Here is a 16,793-nt window from a genome sequence, read left to right as displayed (position 1 = left end):
AAAACTTCCATGCACATAGCCACTGAAGGGAATGACTGAAACTGAAGGAGCCGACATGCTGCGACCAATTTTAAACGTCTCTTGTCTGTTAGAGACAGAGTCATGGACACTGAATCTATCTGGAAGCCTAAAAAGGTGACCCTTGTCTGAGGAATCAAGAAACTTTTTGGTAAATTGATCCTCCAACCATGTTTCCGAAGAAACAACACTAGTTGATTCGTGTGAGATTCTGCAGTATGTAAAGACTGAGCTAGTACCAAGATATCGTCCAAATAAGGAAACACCGCAATACCCTGTTCTCTGATTACAGATAGTAGGGCACCCAGAACCTTTGAAAAGATTCTTGGAGCTGTTGCTAGGCCCAATGGAAGAGCAACAAATTGGTAATGCTTGTCTAGAAAAGAGAATCTCAGAAACTGATAGTGTTCTGGATGAATCGGAATATGAAGGTATGCATCCTGCAAGTCTATTGTGGACATATAATGTCCTTGCTGAACAAAAGGCAGAATAGTCCTTATAGTCACCATCTTGAAAGTTGGTACTCTTACATAACGATTCAAAATTTTCAGATCCAGAACTGGTCTGAACAAATTTTCTTTCTTTGGTACAATGAATAGGTTTGAATAAAACCCCAAACCTTGTTCCTGAGGAGGAACTGGCATGATTACCCCTGAAGACTCCAGGTCTGAAACACACTTCATAAAAGTCTGAGCTTTTACTGGATTAACAGGAATGTGTGAGAGAAAAAATCTTCTCACATGAGGTCTTACTTTGAATCCTATTCGATACCCTTGAGAGACAATGCTCTGAATCCAATGATTTTGGACAGATTTTATCCAAAAATCCTTGAAAAACCTTAATCTGCCCCCTACCAGCCGAGCTGGAATGAGGGCCGCACCTTCATGCGGACTTAGGGGCAGACTTTGGTTTCCTAAATGGCTTGGATTTATTCCAATTTGAGGAAGGCTTCCAACTGGAAGCAGATTCCTTGGGAGGAGGATTGAGTTTTTGTTCCTTATTCTGATGAAAGGAACGAAAACGGTTAGAAGCCTTAGATTTACCCTTAGGTTTTTTTATCCTGAGGCAAAAAAACTCCTTTTCCTCCAGTGACAGTTGAAATAATAGAATCCAACTGAGAACCAAATAAATTATTACCTTGGAAAGAAAGAGATAGTAATCTAGATTTAGATGTCATATCAGCATTCCAAGATTTAAGCCACAAAGCTCTTCTAGCTAATACAGCTAAAGACATGGATCTAACATCAATTTTGATCATATCAAAAATGGCATCACAAATAAAATGATTAGCATGTTGCAGTAAAGCAACAATGCTAGATATGTCAGAATCCAATTCATGTTGCGCTAAATTTTCCAACTAGAAAGTTGATGCAGCCGCAACATCACCCAAGGAAATAGCAGGTCTGAGAAGATGACCTGAATATAAATAGGCCTTCCTTAGATAAGATTCAAGCTTCCTATCTAAAGGATCCTTAAAGGAAGTGCTATCTTCCATAGGAATAGTGGTACGTTTAGCAAGAGTAGAAATAGCCCCATCAACTTTGGGGATCTTTTCACAAAACTCTATAGATTTTGCTGGTAAAGGATACAATCTCTTAAACCTTGAAGAAGGAATAAAGGAAGTACCTGGCTTATTCCATTCCCTAGAAATCATATCAGAAATAGCCTCAGGAATAGGAAAAACACCTGGAGAAACCATAGGAGGTTTAAAAACAGCATTTAAACGTTTATTAGACTGAACGTCAATAGGACTGGTTATCTCAATATCCAAAGTAATTAACACTTCTTTTAATAAAGAACGCATATACTCTATTTTAAATAAATAAGTAGATTTGTCAGTGTCAATATCTGAGGAAGGATCTTCTGTTTCAGATAGATCCTCATCAGAAGAGGATGAATTATTATGTTTTTGGTCATTTGAAATTTCATCAGCTAAATGAGAAGTTTTAAAAACATAATTTATGTAAGAACTTACCTGATAAATTAATTTCTTTCATATTAGCAAGAGTCCATGAGCTAGTGACGTATGGGACACACATTCCCACCAGGAGGGGCAAAGTTTCCCAAACCCCAAAATGCCCACAAACACACCCCCCACCACACCCACAACTCAGTTCAACGAATAGCCAAGAAGTGGGGTGATAAAAAAGTGCGAAAGCATATAAAATAAGGAATTGGAATAATTGTGCTTTATACAAAATCATAACCACCACAAAAAAAGGGCGGGCCTCATGGACTCTTGCTAATATGAAAGAAATGAATTTATCAGGTAAGTTCTTACATAAATTATGTTTTCTTTCATGTAATTAGCAAGAGTCCATGAGCTAGTGACGTATGGGATAATGATTACCCAAGATGTGGATCTTTCCACACAAGAGTCACTAGAGAGGGAGGGATAAAATAAAGACAGCCAATTCCTGCTGAAAATAATCCACACCCAAAATAAAGTTTAATGAAAAACATAAGCAGAAGATTCAAACTGAAACCGCTGCCTGAAGTACTTTTCTACCAAAAACTGCTTCAGAAGAAGAAAATACATCAAAATGGTAGAATTTAGTAAAAGTATGCAAAGAGGACCAAGTTGCTGCTTTGCAAATCTGATCAACCGAAGCTTCATTCCTAAACGCCCAGGAAGTAGAAACTGACCTAGTAGAATGAGCTGTAATCCTCTGAGGCGGAGTTTTACCCGACTCAACATAGGCAAGATGAATTAAAGATTTCAACCAAGATGCCAAAGAAATGGCAGAAGCTTTCTGGCCTTTTCTAGAACCGGAAAAGATAACAAATAGACTAGAAGTCTTTCGGAAAGATTTAGTAGCTTCAACATAATATTTCAAAGCTCTAACAACATCCAAAGAATGCAACGATTTCTCCTTAGAATTCTTAGGATTAGGACATAATGAAGGAACCACAATTTCTCTACTAATGTTGTTGGAATTCACAACTTTAGGTAAAAATTCAAAAGAAGTTCGCAACACTGCCTTATCCTGATGAAAAATCAGAAAAGGAGACTCACAAGAAAGAGCAGATAATTCAGAAACTCTTCTGGCAGAAGAGATGGCCAAAAGGAACAAAATTTTCCAAGAAAGTAATTTAATGTCCAATGAATGCATAGGTTCAAATGGAGGAGCTTGAAGAGCCCCCAGAACCAAATTCAAACTCCAAGGAGGAGAAATTGACTTAATGACAGGTTTTATACGAACCAAAGCTTGTACAAAACAATGAATATCAGGAAGAATAGCAATCTTTCTGTGAAAAAGAACAGAAAGAGCAGAGATCTGTCCCTTCAAGGAACTTGCGGACAAACCCTTATCTAAACCATCCTGAAGAAACTGTAAAATTCTCGGTATTCTAAAAGAATGCCAAGAAAAATGATGAGAAAGACACCAAGAAATATAAGCCTTCCAGACTCTATAATATATCTCTCTAGATACAGATTTACGAGCCTGTAACATAGTAATAATCACAGAGTCAGAGAAACCTCTTTGACCAAGAATCAAGCGTTCAATCTCCATACCTTTAAATTTAAGGATTTCAGATCCTGATGGAAAAAAGGACCTTGAGACAGAAGGTCTGGTCTTAACGGAAGAGTCCACGGTTGGCAAGAGGCCATCCGGACAAGATCCGCATACCAAAACCTGTGAGGCCATGCCAGAGCTACCAGCAGAACAAACGAGCATTCCTTTAGAATCTTGGAGATTACTCTTGGAAGAAGAACTAGAGGCGGAAAGATATAGGCAGGATGATACTTCCAAGGAAGTGATAATGCATCCACTGCCTCCGCCTGAGGATCCCGGGATCTGGACAGATACCTGGGAAGTTTCTTGTTTAGATGAGACGCCATCAGATCTATTTCTGGAAGTTCCCACATTTGAACAATCTGAAGAAATACCTCTGGGTGAAGAGACCATTCGCCCGGATGCAACGTTTGGCGACTGAGATAATCCGCTTCCCAATTGTCTATACCTGGGATATGAACCGCAGAGATTAGACAGGAGCTGGATTCCGCCCAAACCAAAATTCGAGATACTTCTTTCATAGCCAGAGGACTGTGAGTCCCTCCTTGATGATTGATGTATGCCACAGTTGTGAGATTGTCTGTCTGAAAACAAATGAACGATTCTCTCTTCAGAAGAGGCCAAAACTGAAGAGCTCTGAAAATTGCACGGAGTTCCAAAATATTGATTGGTAATCTCACCTCCTGAGATTCCCAAACTCCTTGTGCCGTCAGAGATCCCCACACAGCTCCCCAACCTGTGAGACTTGCATCTGTTGAAATTACAGTCCAGGTCGGAAGCACAAAAGAAGCCCCCTGAATTAAACGATGGTGATCTGTCCACCACGTTAGAGAGTGTCGAACAATCGGTTTTAAAGATATTAATTGAGATATCTTTGTGTAATCCTTGCACCATTGATTCAGCATACAGAGCTGAAGAGGTCGCATGTGAAAACGAGCAAAGGGGATCGCGTCCGATGCAGCAGTCATAAGACCTAGAATTTCCATGCATAAGGCTACCGAAGGGAATGATTGTGACTGAAGGATTCGACAAGCTGCAATCAATTTTAGACGTCTCTTGTCTGTTAAAGACAGAGTCATGGACACTGAATCTATCTGGAAACCCAGATAGGTTACCCTTGTCTGAGGAATCAAAGAACTTTTTGGTAAATTGATCCTCCAACCATGATCTTGAAGAAACAACACAAGTCGATTCGTATGAGATTCTGCTAAATGTAAAGACTGAGCAAGTACCAAGATATCGTCCAAATAAGGAAATACCACAATACCCTGTTCTCTGATTACAGACAGAAGGGCACCGAGAACCTTTGTAAAAATTCTTGGAGCTGTAGCTAGGCCAAACGGTAGAGCCACAAACTGGTAATGCTTGTCCAGAAAAGAGAATCTCAGGAACTGATAATGATCTGGATGAATCGGAATATGCAGATATGCATCCTGTAAATCTATTGTGGACATATAATTCCCTTGCTGAACAAAAGGCAAGATAGTCCTTACAGTTACCATCTTGAACGTTGGTATCCTTACATAACGATTCAATATTTTTAGATCCAGAACTGGTCTGAAGGAATTCTCCTTCTTTGGTACAATGAAGAGATTTGAATAAAACCCCATCCCCTGTTCCGGAACTGGAACTGGCATAATTACTCCAGCCAACTCTAGATCTGAAACACAATTCAGAAATGCTTGAGCTTTCACTGGATTTACTGGGACACGGGAAAGAAAAAATCTCTTTGCAGGAGGTCTCATCTTGAAACCAATTCTGTACCCTTCTGAAACAATGTTCTGAATCCAAAGATTGTGAACAGAATTGATCCAAATTTCTTTGAAAAAACGTAACCTGCCCCCTACCAGCTGAGCTGGAATGAGGGCCGCACCTTCATGTGGACTTAGAAGCAGGCTTTGCCTTTCTAGCAGGCTTGGATTTATTCCAGACTGGAGATGGTTTCCAAACTGAAACTGCTCCTGAGGATGAAGGATCAGGCTTTTGTTCTTTGTTGAAACGAAAGGAACGAAAACGATTATTAGCCCTGTTTTTACCTTTAGATCTTTTATCCTGTGGTAAAAAAGTTCCTTTCCCACCAGTAACAGTTGAGATAATAGAATCCAACTGAGAACCAAATAATTTGTTACCCTGGAAAGAAATGGAAAGTAGAGTTGATTTAGAAGCCATATCAGCATTCCAAGTCTTAAGCCATAAAGCTCTTCTAGCTAAAATAGCTAGAGACATAAACCTGACATCAACTCTGATAATATCAAAAATGGCATCACAGATAAAATTATTAGCATGCTGAAGAAGAATAATAATATCATGAGAATCATGATTTGTTACTTGTTGCGCTAAAGTTTCCAACCAAAAAGTTGAAGCTGCAGCAACATCAGCCAATGATATAGCAGGTCTAAGAAGATTACCTGAACACAGATAAGCTTTTCTTAGAAAGGATTACATTTTCCTATCTAAAGGATCTTTAAACGAAGTACCATCTGACGTAGGAATGGTAGTACGTTTAGCAAGGGTAGAAATAGCCCCATCAACTTTAGGGATTTTGTCCCAAAATTCTAACCTGTCAGACGGTACAGGATATAATTGCTTAAAACGTTTAGAAGGAGTAAATGAATTACCCAATTTATCCCATTCTTTGGAAATTACTGCAGAAATAGCATTAGGAACAGGAAAAACTTCTGGAATAACCACAGGAGATTTAAATACCTTATCTAAACGTTTAGAATTAGTATCAAGAGGACCAGAATCCTCTATTTCTAAAGCAATTAATACTTCTTTAAGTAAAGAACGAATAAATTCCATCTTAAATAAATATGAAGATTTATCAGCATCAATCTCTGAAACAGAATCCTCTGAACCAGAAGAGTCATCAGAATCAGAATGATGATGATCATTTAAAAATTCATCTGTAGGGAGAGAAGTTTTAAAAGATTTTTTACGTTTACTAGAAGGAGAAATAACAGACATAGCCTTCTTGATGGATTCAGAAACAAAATCTCTTATGTTATCAGGAACATTCTGCACCTTAGATGTTGAAGGAACTGCAACAGACAATGGTACTTTACTAAAGGAAATATTATCTGCATTAACAAGTTTGTCATGACAATTAATACAAACAACAGCCGGAGGAATAGCTACCAAAAGTTTACAGCAGATACACTTAGCTTTGGTAGATCCAGCACTAGACAGCGATTTTCCTGTAGTATCTTCTGACTCAGATGCAACGTGAGACATCTTGCAATATGTAAGAGAAAAAACAACATATAAAGCAAAATTGATCAAATTCCTTAAATGACAGTTTCAGGAATGGGAAAAAATGCCAAAGAACAAGCTTCTAGCAACCAGAAGCAATGAAAAATGAGACTTAAATAATGTGGAGACAAAAACGACGCCCATATTTTTTAGCGCCAAATAAGACGCCCACATTATTTGGCGCCTAAATGCTTTTGGCGCCAAAAATGACGCCACATCCGGAACGCCGACATTTTTGGCGCAAAATAACGTCAAAAAATGACGTTACTTCCGGCGACACGTATGACGCCGGAAACGCAAAATAATTTTTGCGCCAAAAAAGTCCGCGCCAAGAATGACGCAATAAAATGAAGCATTTTCAGCCCCCGCAAGCCTAACAGCCCACAGGGAAAAAGAGTCAAATTTTTGAAGGTAAGAAAAAATAAATAATTCAAATGCATAATCCCAAATATGAAACTGACTGTCTGAAAAATAAGGAAAGTTGAACATTCTGAGTCAAGGCAAATAAATGTTTGAATACATATATTTAGAACTTTATAAACAAAGTGCCCAACCATAGCTTAGAGTGTCACAGAAAATAAGATTTACTTACCCCAGGACACTCATCTACATGTTTGTAGAAAGCCAAACCAGTACTGAAACGAGAATCAGCAGAGGTAATGGTATATATAAGAGTATATCGTCGATCTGAAAAGGGAGGTAAGAGATGAATCTCTACGACCGATAACAGAGAACCTATGAAATAGACCCCGTAGAAGGAGATCATTCAATTCAAATAGGCAATACTCTCCTCACATCCCTCTGACATTCACTGCACGCTGAGAGGAAAACCGGGCTCCAACTTGCTGCGGAGCGCATATCAACGTAGAATCTAGCACAAACTTACTTCACCACCTCCATCGGAGGCAAAGTTTGTAAAAAACAGAATTTATGTTTACCTGATAAATTACTTTCTCCAACGGTGTGTCCGGTCCACGGCGTCATCCTTACTTGTGGGATATTCTCTTCCCCAACAGGAAATGGCAAAGAGCCCAGCAAAGCTGGTCACATGATCCCTCCTAGGCTCCGCCTACCCCAGTCATTCGACCGACGTTAAGGAGGAATATTTGCATAGGAGAAACCATATGATACCGTGGTGACTGTAGTTAAAGAAAATAAATTATCAGACCTGATTAAAAAACCAGGGCGGGCCGTGGACCGGACACACCGTTGGAGAAAGTAATTTATCAGGTAAACATAAATTCTGTTTTCTCCAACATAGGTGTGTCCGGTCCACGGCGTCATCCTTACTTGTGGGAACCAATACCAAAGCTTTAGGACACGGATGAAGGGAGGGAGCAAATCAGGTCACCTAAATGGAAGGCACCACGGCTTGCAAAACCTTTCTCCCAAAAATAGCCTCAGAAGAAGCAAAAGTATCAAACTTGTAAAATTTGGTAAAAGTGTGCAGTGAAGACCAAGTCGCTGCCCTACATATCTGATCAACAGAAGCCTCGTTCTTGAAGGCCCATGTGGAAGCCACAGCCCTAGTGGAATGAGCTGTGATTCTTTCAGGAGGCTGCCGTCCGGCAGTCTCGTAAGCCAATCTGATGATGCTTTTAATCCAAAAAGAGAGAGAGGTAGAAGTTGCTTTTTGACCTCTCCTTTTACCAGAATAAACAACAAACAAGGAAGATGTTTGTCTAAAATCCTTTGTAGCATCTAAATAGAATTTTAGAGCGCGAACAACATCCAAATTGTGCAACAAACGTTCCTTCTTCGAAACTGGTTTCGGACACAAAGAAGGCACGACTATCTCCTGGTTAATGTTTTTGTTAGAAACAACTTTTGGAAGAAAACCAGGTTTAGTACGTAAAACCACCTTATCTGCATGGAACACCAGATAAGGAGGAGAACACTGCAGAGCAGATAATTCTGAAACTCTTCTAGCAGAAGAAATTGCAACCAAAAACAAAACTTTCCAAGATAATAACTTAATATCAACGGAATGTAAGGGTTCAAACGGAACCCCCTGAAGAACTGAAAGAACTAAGTTGAGACTCCAAGGAGGAGTCAAAGGTTTGTAAACAGGCTTGATTCTAACCAGAGCCTGAACAAAGGCTTGAACATCTGGCACAGCTGCCAGTTTTTTGTGAAGTAACACAGACAAGGCAGAAATCTGTCCCTTCAAGGAACTTGCAGATAATCCTTTCTCCAATCCTTCTTGAAGAAAGGATAGAATCTTAGGAATCTTTACCTTGTCCCAAGGGAATCCTTTAGATTCACACCAACAGATATATTTTTTCCATATTTTGTGGTAAATTTTTCTAGTTACAGGCTTTCTGGCCTGAACAAGAGTATCAATAACAGAATCTGAGAACCCTCGTTTTGATAAGATCAAGCGTTCAATCTCCAAGCAGTCAGCTGGAGTGAGACCAGATTCGGATGTTCGAACGGACCTTGAACAAGAAGGTCTCGTCTCAAAGGTAGCTTCCATGGTGGAGCCGATGACATATTCACCAGATCTGCATACCAAGTCCTGCGTGGCCACGCAGGAGCTATCAAGATCACCGACGCCCTCTCCTGATTGATCCTGGCTACCAGCCTGGGGATGAGAGGAAACGGCGGGAATACATAAGCTAGTTTGAAGGTCCAAGGTGCTACTAGTGCATCTACTAGAGTCGCCTTGGGATCCCTGGATCTGGACCCGTAGCAAGGAACCTTGAAGTTCTGCCGAGAGGCCATCAGATCCATGTCTGGAATGCCCCACAGTTGAGTAATTTGGGCAAAGATTTCCGGATGGAGTTCCCACTCCCCCGGATGTAATGTCTGACGACTCAGAAAATCCGCTTCCCAATTTTCCACTCCTGGGATGTGGATTGCAGACAGGTGGCAGGAGTGAGTCTCCGCCCATTGAATGATTTTGGTCACTTCTTCCATCGCCAGGGAACTCCTTGTTCCCCCCTGATGGTTGATGTACGCAACAGTCGTCATGTTGTCTGATTGAAACCGTATGAACTTGGCCTTTGCTAGCTGAGGCCAAGCCTTGAGAGCATTGAATATCGCTCTCAGTTCCAGAATATTTATCGGTAGAAGAGATTCTTCCCGAGACCAAAGACCCTGAGCTTTCAGGGATCCCCAGACCGCGCCCCAGCCCATCAGACTGGCGTCGGTCGTGACAATGACCCACTCTGGTCTGCGGAAGGTCATCCCTTGTGACAGGTTGTCCAGGGACAGCCACCAACGGAGTGAGTCTCTGGTCCTCTGATTTACTTGTATCTTCGGAGACAAGTCTGTATAGTCCCCATTCCACTGACTGAGCATGCACAGTTGTAATGGTCTTAGATGAATGCGCGCAAAAGGAACTATGTCCATTGTCGCTACCATCAAACCTATTACTTCCATGCAGAGTTTAGAAGTTTTGTTTTTCTGGCCTCTGTCAGAAAAATCCTCATTTCTAAGGAGTCTATTATTGTTCCCAAGAAGGGAACCCTTGTCGACGGAGATAGAGAACTCTTTTCCACGTTCACTTTCCATCCGTGAGATCTGAGAAAGGCCAGGACTATGTCCGTGTGAGCCTTTGCTTGAGGAAGGGACGACGCTTGAATCAGAATGTCGTCCAAGTAAGGTACTACTGCAATGCCCCTTGGTCTTAGCACCGCTAGAAGGGACCCTAGTACCTTTGTGAAAATCCTTGGAGCAGTGGCTAATCCGAAAGGAAGCGCCACGAACTGGTAATGCTTGTCCAGGAATGCGAACCTTAGGAACCGATGATGTTCCTTGTGGATAGGAATATGTAGATACGCATCCTTTAAATCCACCGTGGTCATGAATTGACCTTCCTGGATGGAAGGAAGAATTGTTCGAATGGTTTCCATTTTGAACGATGGAACCTTGAGAAACTTGTTTAAGATCTTGAGATCTAAGATTGGTCTGAACGTTCCCTCTTTTTTGGGAACTATGAACAGATTGGAGTAGAACCCCATCCCTTGTTCTCCTAATGGAACAGGATGAATCACTCCCATTTTTAACAGGTCTTCTACACAATGTAAGAATGCCTGTCTCTTTATGTGGTCTGAAGACAATTGAGACCTGTGGAACCTCCCCCTTGGGGGAAGCCCCTTGAATTCCAGAAGATAACCTTGGGAGACTATTTCTAGTGCCCAAGGATCCAGAACATCTCTTGCCCAAGCCTGAACGAAGAGAGAGAGTCTGCCCCCCACCAGATCCGGTCCCGGATCGGTGGCCAACATTTCATGCTGTCTTGGTAGCAGTGGCAGGTTTCTTGGCCTGCTTTCCCTTGTTCCAGCCTTGCATTGGTCTCCAGGCTGGCTTGGCTTGAGAAGTATTACCCTCTTGCTTAGAGGACGTAGCACTTGGGGCTGGTCCGTTTCTACGAAAGGGACGAAAATTAGGTTTATTTTTGGCCTTGAAAGACCTATCCTGAGGAAGGGCGTGGCCCTTACCCCCAGTGATATCAGAGATAATCTCTTTCAAGTCAGGGCCAAACAGCGTTTTCCCCTTGAAAGGAATGTTAAGGAGTTTGTTCTTGGAAGACGCATCCGCTGACCAAGATTTCAACCAAAGCGCTCTACGCGCCACAATAGCAAACCCAGAATTCTTCGCCGCTAACCTAGCCAATTGCAAAGTGGCGTCTAGGGTGAAAGAATTAGCCAATTTGAGAGCACGGATTCTGTCCATAATCTCCTCATAAGGAGGAGAATCACTATCGATCGCCTTTACTAGCTCATCGAACCAGAAACACGCGGCTGTAGTGACAGGGACAATGCATGAAATTGGTTGTAGAAGGTAACCTTGCTGAACAAACATCTTTTTAAGCAAACCTTCTAATTTTTTATCCATAGGATCCTTGAAAGCACAACTATCTTCTATGGGTATAGTGGTGCGTTTGTTTAAAGTAGAAACCGCTCCCTCGACCTTGGGGACAGTCTGCCATAAGTCCTTTCTAGGGTCGACCATAGGAAACAATTTTTTAAATATGGGGGGAGGGACGAAAGGTATACCGGGCCTTTCCCATTCTTTATTTACAATGTCCGCCACCCGCTTGGGTATAGGAAAAGCTTCTGGGAGCCCCGGGACCTCTAGGAACTTGTCCATTTTACATAGTTTCTCTGGGATGATCAAATTCTCACAATCATCCAGAGTGGATAATACCTCCTTAAGCAGAGCGCGGAGATGTTCCAACTTAAATTTAAATGTAATCACATCGGGTTCAGCTTGTTGAGAAATTTTCCCTGAATCTGAAATTTCTCCCTCAGACAAAACCTCCCTGGCCCCCTCAGACTGGTGTAGGGGCATTTCAGAACCATTATCATCAGCGTCCTCATGCTCTTCAGTATCTAAAACAGAGCAGTCGCACTTACGCTGATAAGTGGGCATTTTGGCTAAAATGTTTTTGATAGAATTATCCATTACAGCCGTTAATTGTTGCATAGTAAGGAGTATTGGCGCGCTAGATGTACTAGGGGCCTCCTGAGTGGGCAAGACTCGTGTAGACGAAGGAGGGAATGATGCAGTACCATGCTTACTCCCCTCACTTGAGGAATCATCTTGGGCATCATTTTCAGTGTCACATAAATCACATTTATTTAAATGAGAAGGAACCTTGGCTTCCCCACATTCAGAACACAGTCTATCTGGTAGTTCAGACATGTTAAACAGGCATAAACTTGATAACAAAGTACAAAAAACGTTTTAAAATAAAACCGTTACTGTCACTTTAAATTTTAAACTGAACACACTTTATTACTGCAATTGCGAAAAAGTATGAAGGAATTGTTCAAAATTCACCAAAATTTCACCACAGTGTCTTAAAGCCTTAAAAGTATTGCACACCAAGTTTTTAACTTTAACCCCTTTACAGTCCCTGGTATCTGCTTTGCTGAGACCCAACCAAGCCCAAAGGGGAATACGATACCAAATGACGCCTTCAGAAAGTCTTTTCTATGTATCAGAGCTCCTCACACATGCGACTGCATGTCATGCTGCTCAAAAACAAGTGCGCAATACCGGCGCGAAAATGAGGCTCTGCCTATGATTAGGGAAAGCCCCTAGAGAATAAGGTGTCTAAAACAGCGCCTGCCGATATTAATTAACAAAAATACCCAGATTAAATGATTCCTCAAGGCTAAATATGTGTAATATATGAATCGATTTAGCCCAGAAAATGTCTACAGTCTTAATAAGCCCTTGTGAAGCCCTTATTTACTGTCTGAATAAAAATGGCTTACCGGATCCCATAGGGAAAATGACAGCTTCCAGCATTACATCGTCTTGTTAGAATGTGTCATACCTCAAGCAGCAAAAGACTGCTCACTGTTCCCCCAACTGAAGTTAATTCCTCTCAACAGTCCTGTGTGGAACAGCCATGGATTTTAGTAACGGTTGCTAAAATCATTTTCCTCATACAAACAGAAATCTTCATCTCTTTTCTGTTTCAGAGTAAATAGTACATACCAGCACTATTTTAAAATAACAAACTCTTGATTGAATAATAAAAACTACAGTTAAACACTAAAAAACTCTAAGCCATCTCCGTGGAGATGTTGCCTGTACAACGGCAAAGAGAATGACTGGGGTAGGCGGAGCCTAGGAGGGATCATGTGACCAGCTTTGCTGGGCTCTTTGCCATTTCCTGTTGGGGAAGAGAATATCCCACAAGTAAGGATGACGCCGTGGACCGGACACACCTATGTTGGAGAAACTGAGTTGTGGGTGTGGTGGGGGGTGTGTTTGTGGGCATTTTGGGGTTTGGGAAACTTTGCCCCTCCTGGTGGGAATGTGTGTCCCATACGTCACTAGCTCATGGACTCTTGCTAATTACATGAAAGAAAGACCTTTTAAGTTTATTAGAAGGTGGAAATGCAGACAAAGCCTTCATAATAGATTCAGAAACAAATTCTTTAAAATTTACAGGTATATCATGCACATTAGAAGTTGAAGGAACTGCAACTGGCAATGTACTATTACTGATCGAAACACTATCTGCATGTAAAAGTTTATCATGACAACTATTACAAATGACATTCGGTGGAATAATTTCTACAATTTTACAACAAATGCACTTAGCTTTGGTAGAACCGATGTCAGGCAGCAATGTTCCAGCAGAAACTTCAGAGACAGGATCAGATTGGGACATCTTGCTCAATGTAAGAGAAAAAACAACATATAAAGCAAAATTATCTATTTCCTTAAATGACAGTTTCAGGAATGGGAAAAAATGCAAAAGCATAGGCCTCTTGATAGAAAAGAAAGCAGGAGGCAAACAACAATGGGGTATTGAAATAATGAAGAAAAATTGGCGCCAAGTATGACGCACAACGTAGCGTAAACTTTTTTGGCGCCAAAAATGACCGGAAATGACACACTTGCGTCACTAATGACGCCGCCGTGTGAAAGGTCTCAACATCACGTATGACGCCGGAAATGACGAAGTTGCGTCAAAAACGTAATTTCCCGCGCCAAAAAAGTTTGCGCCAAAAATGACGCAATAAAGTCTAACATTTGACGCACCTGCGGGCCTAATACCCGCAAATGCAAAAAGTAGTCAAATTGAAAAAGACTAAACCCCAGGTAAGAAACAAATTTCTTAAAGTGTTTATATTCCCAAATATGAAACCGACAGTCTGCAGAAGGAAATACATGAACCTGACTCATGGCAAATATAAGTACAATACATATATTTAGAACTTCATATAATTTGCATAAAGTGCCAAACCATAGCTGAGAGTGTCTTAAGTAAATGAAAACATACTTACCAAGAGACACCCATCCACATATAGCAGCTAGCCAAACCAGTACTAAAACAGTTCTTTAGTAGAGGTAATGGTAAATTTTAGAGTATATCGTCGATCTGAAAAGGGAGGTAGGAGATGAATCTCTACGACCGATAACAGAGAACCTATGAAAAAGACCCCCGTTAAGAGAAATCATCGTATTCAATAGGTGATACTCCCTTCATGTCCCTCTGACATTCGCTGTACTCTGAGAGGAATCGGGCTTCACAATGCTGAGAAGCGCATATCAACGTAGAAATCTTAGCACAAACTTACTTCACCACCTCCATAGGAGGCAAAGTTTGTAAAACTGAATTGTGGGTGTGGTGAAGGGTGTATTTATAGGCATTTTGAGGTTTGGGAAACTTTGCCCCTCCTGGTAGGATTGTATATCCCATATGTCACTAGCTCATGGACTCTTGCCAATTACATGAAAGAAATAACTGCGCAACTGAGGCGCGAAAATAGGCCCCGTCCATCTCACTCGATGTCTCACAGCCTAAACTAACCGCACCAGAGCAGTCTGAAACCTAGCCATGTGGGTTCATATACCCATAAATGAAGCCAAGTGTACCCTCTTATCTCAATAAAGTATAAAAAAAGTCTCTCATAAAAAACGTTATCCGCACTCCCAGTCATGTAAACGTTTGCCCACAAACATTCCAACATCAGTGTCAACCATTTTTTATAGCCCATATATGCAAGCTCAGTAATACCCCTCTTTATACTTTAGGATAACTGCTTACCCTCTCCCTCATGGGGATACTGTCAGCCAATTCTGAAATAACACAGTCTCTCCTGAAAAAAATTAATAAACATACCTCACTGCTTATAGCATGAAAAACGTTCCTCACACTAAAGTTTCTTAAGTACTCCTCAGCCATTCTGTGGGAACTGCTCTGGATCTTAGTAACTGCTAAGATCATCAGCCTCCAGGCAGAAGTCTTCATCCATCTGCTGCCTGGGGGGAAATAGTACACACCGGTACCATTTAAAATAAAAAACTCTTACTTGAAGAAAATAAAAACTAACATTTTATAACCTCTTTCACTTTACCCTTCCTATTACTTAGAGTAGGCAAAGAGAATGACTGGGGGGTGGAGTCAAGGGAGGAGCTATATAGACAGCTCTGCTGTGGTGCTCTTTGCCACTTCCTGTTAGCAGGAGGATAATATCCCACAAGTAAAGGATGAATCTGTGGACTCGTCGTATCTTATAGAAGAAATATACTTAGACTCAAAACACTACACCCAAAAATCTTCATGTCCTACAGAAGAATATAACCTATGACATTATTAAAGGGATAGGAAAGTAAAAATTAAACTTGCATGAATCAGACAGAGCATGTCATTTTAAGAAACTATTAAATTCACTTCTATTTTCAAATGTGCTTATTGGTGCCTGCACACATTTGTCTCTTGTGATTGGCTAACTTAGATGTGTTCAGCTAGCTGCTAGTAGTGCAATGCTGTTTCTTCAGCAATGGATAACAAGATAATGAAGCAAATTTGAAAATAGTAGTACATTTAAAAGTTGTTTAAAAGTTGTTTAAAACTGTATGTTCTATCCAAATCATGAAAGAAAATGTTGGGGTTTCCTGTCCCTTTAACACAAGATAGATAAAAAAAAATCATGTCTGTTTTCTCACCATGCTCTGATGTTTCCTTCCTCCTTGGTCTCTCTCTTTGTGCTGATACCACAGAATCTGTGTCATTGTCCAAATTCTCTTGGCTACCACGGGTATTTGGGCTAGGAGAATAGATAAATTACTCACTTGCAAATTAGTTGTGGATTGAAAACATTATTATATATATATATACACATATATATATATACACACACACATACAGTATATACACACACACACACATACAAACACATTAATATTGACAATTTTAAGTTTTGTAATTATTAAAACCTCATGCATACTCTGAATACATGAACTGTAATTACATCTAGTTTATGAGCAATAGAGCTCAGTGTGACAAAGGCTCTAAATTAAAAAGTGCCCCATAAGATCATATTGGAAATGTCCCACCAGAAGTACCGCCAAACCAGAGAAAGTGATCTAGCATTATAAGTGGACTGCAGACTATAATCGGCGGAGGGATAACAGACACCAAGCACTGGGCTTTACTTGTCATTATATCGAATTGAAAAGCAGAAAAAACACTTATTTGCAGATATATACAGTAGAGCACATTTAAAGATGAGGGCAATGATCATAATA

At 40.7% G+C, this 16,793-nt stretch overlaps 1 protein-coding gene across 3 annotated transcripts in view; it reads right to left on the bottom strand.

Annotated features, from left to right (window-relative positions):
* Positions 1–16,793, bottom strand: part of DVL3 (dishevelled segment polarity protein 3) — a 569,022-nt gene that overhangs the window by 264,510 nt on the left and 287,719 nt on the right. For all 3 annotated transcript variants that reach the window (XM_053710326.1, XM_053710324.1, XM_053710325.1), the window contains exon 4: positions 16,212–16,312. In XM_053710326.1, the coding sequence (XP_053566301.1) occupies positions 16,212–16,312 (101 nt within the window). The remainder of the gene's footprint in view (positions 1–16,211; positions 16,313–16,793) is intronic.

This window comes from Bombina bombina, chromosome 4, assembly GCF_027579735.1.
Source record: "Bombina bombina isolate aBomBom1 chromosome 4, aBomBom1.pri, whole genome shotgun sequence".
Lineage (NCBI taxonomy): Eukaryota > Metazoa > Chordata > Amphibia > Anura > Bombinatoridae > Bombina > Bombina bombina.
Note: the sequence above shows the minus strand (reverse complement) of the source record. Positions and strands in the feature narration are given on the sequence as shown.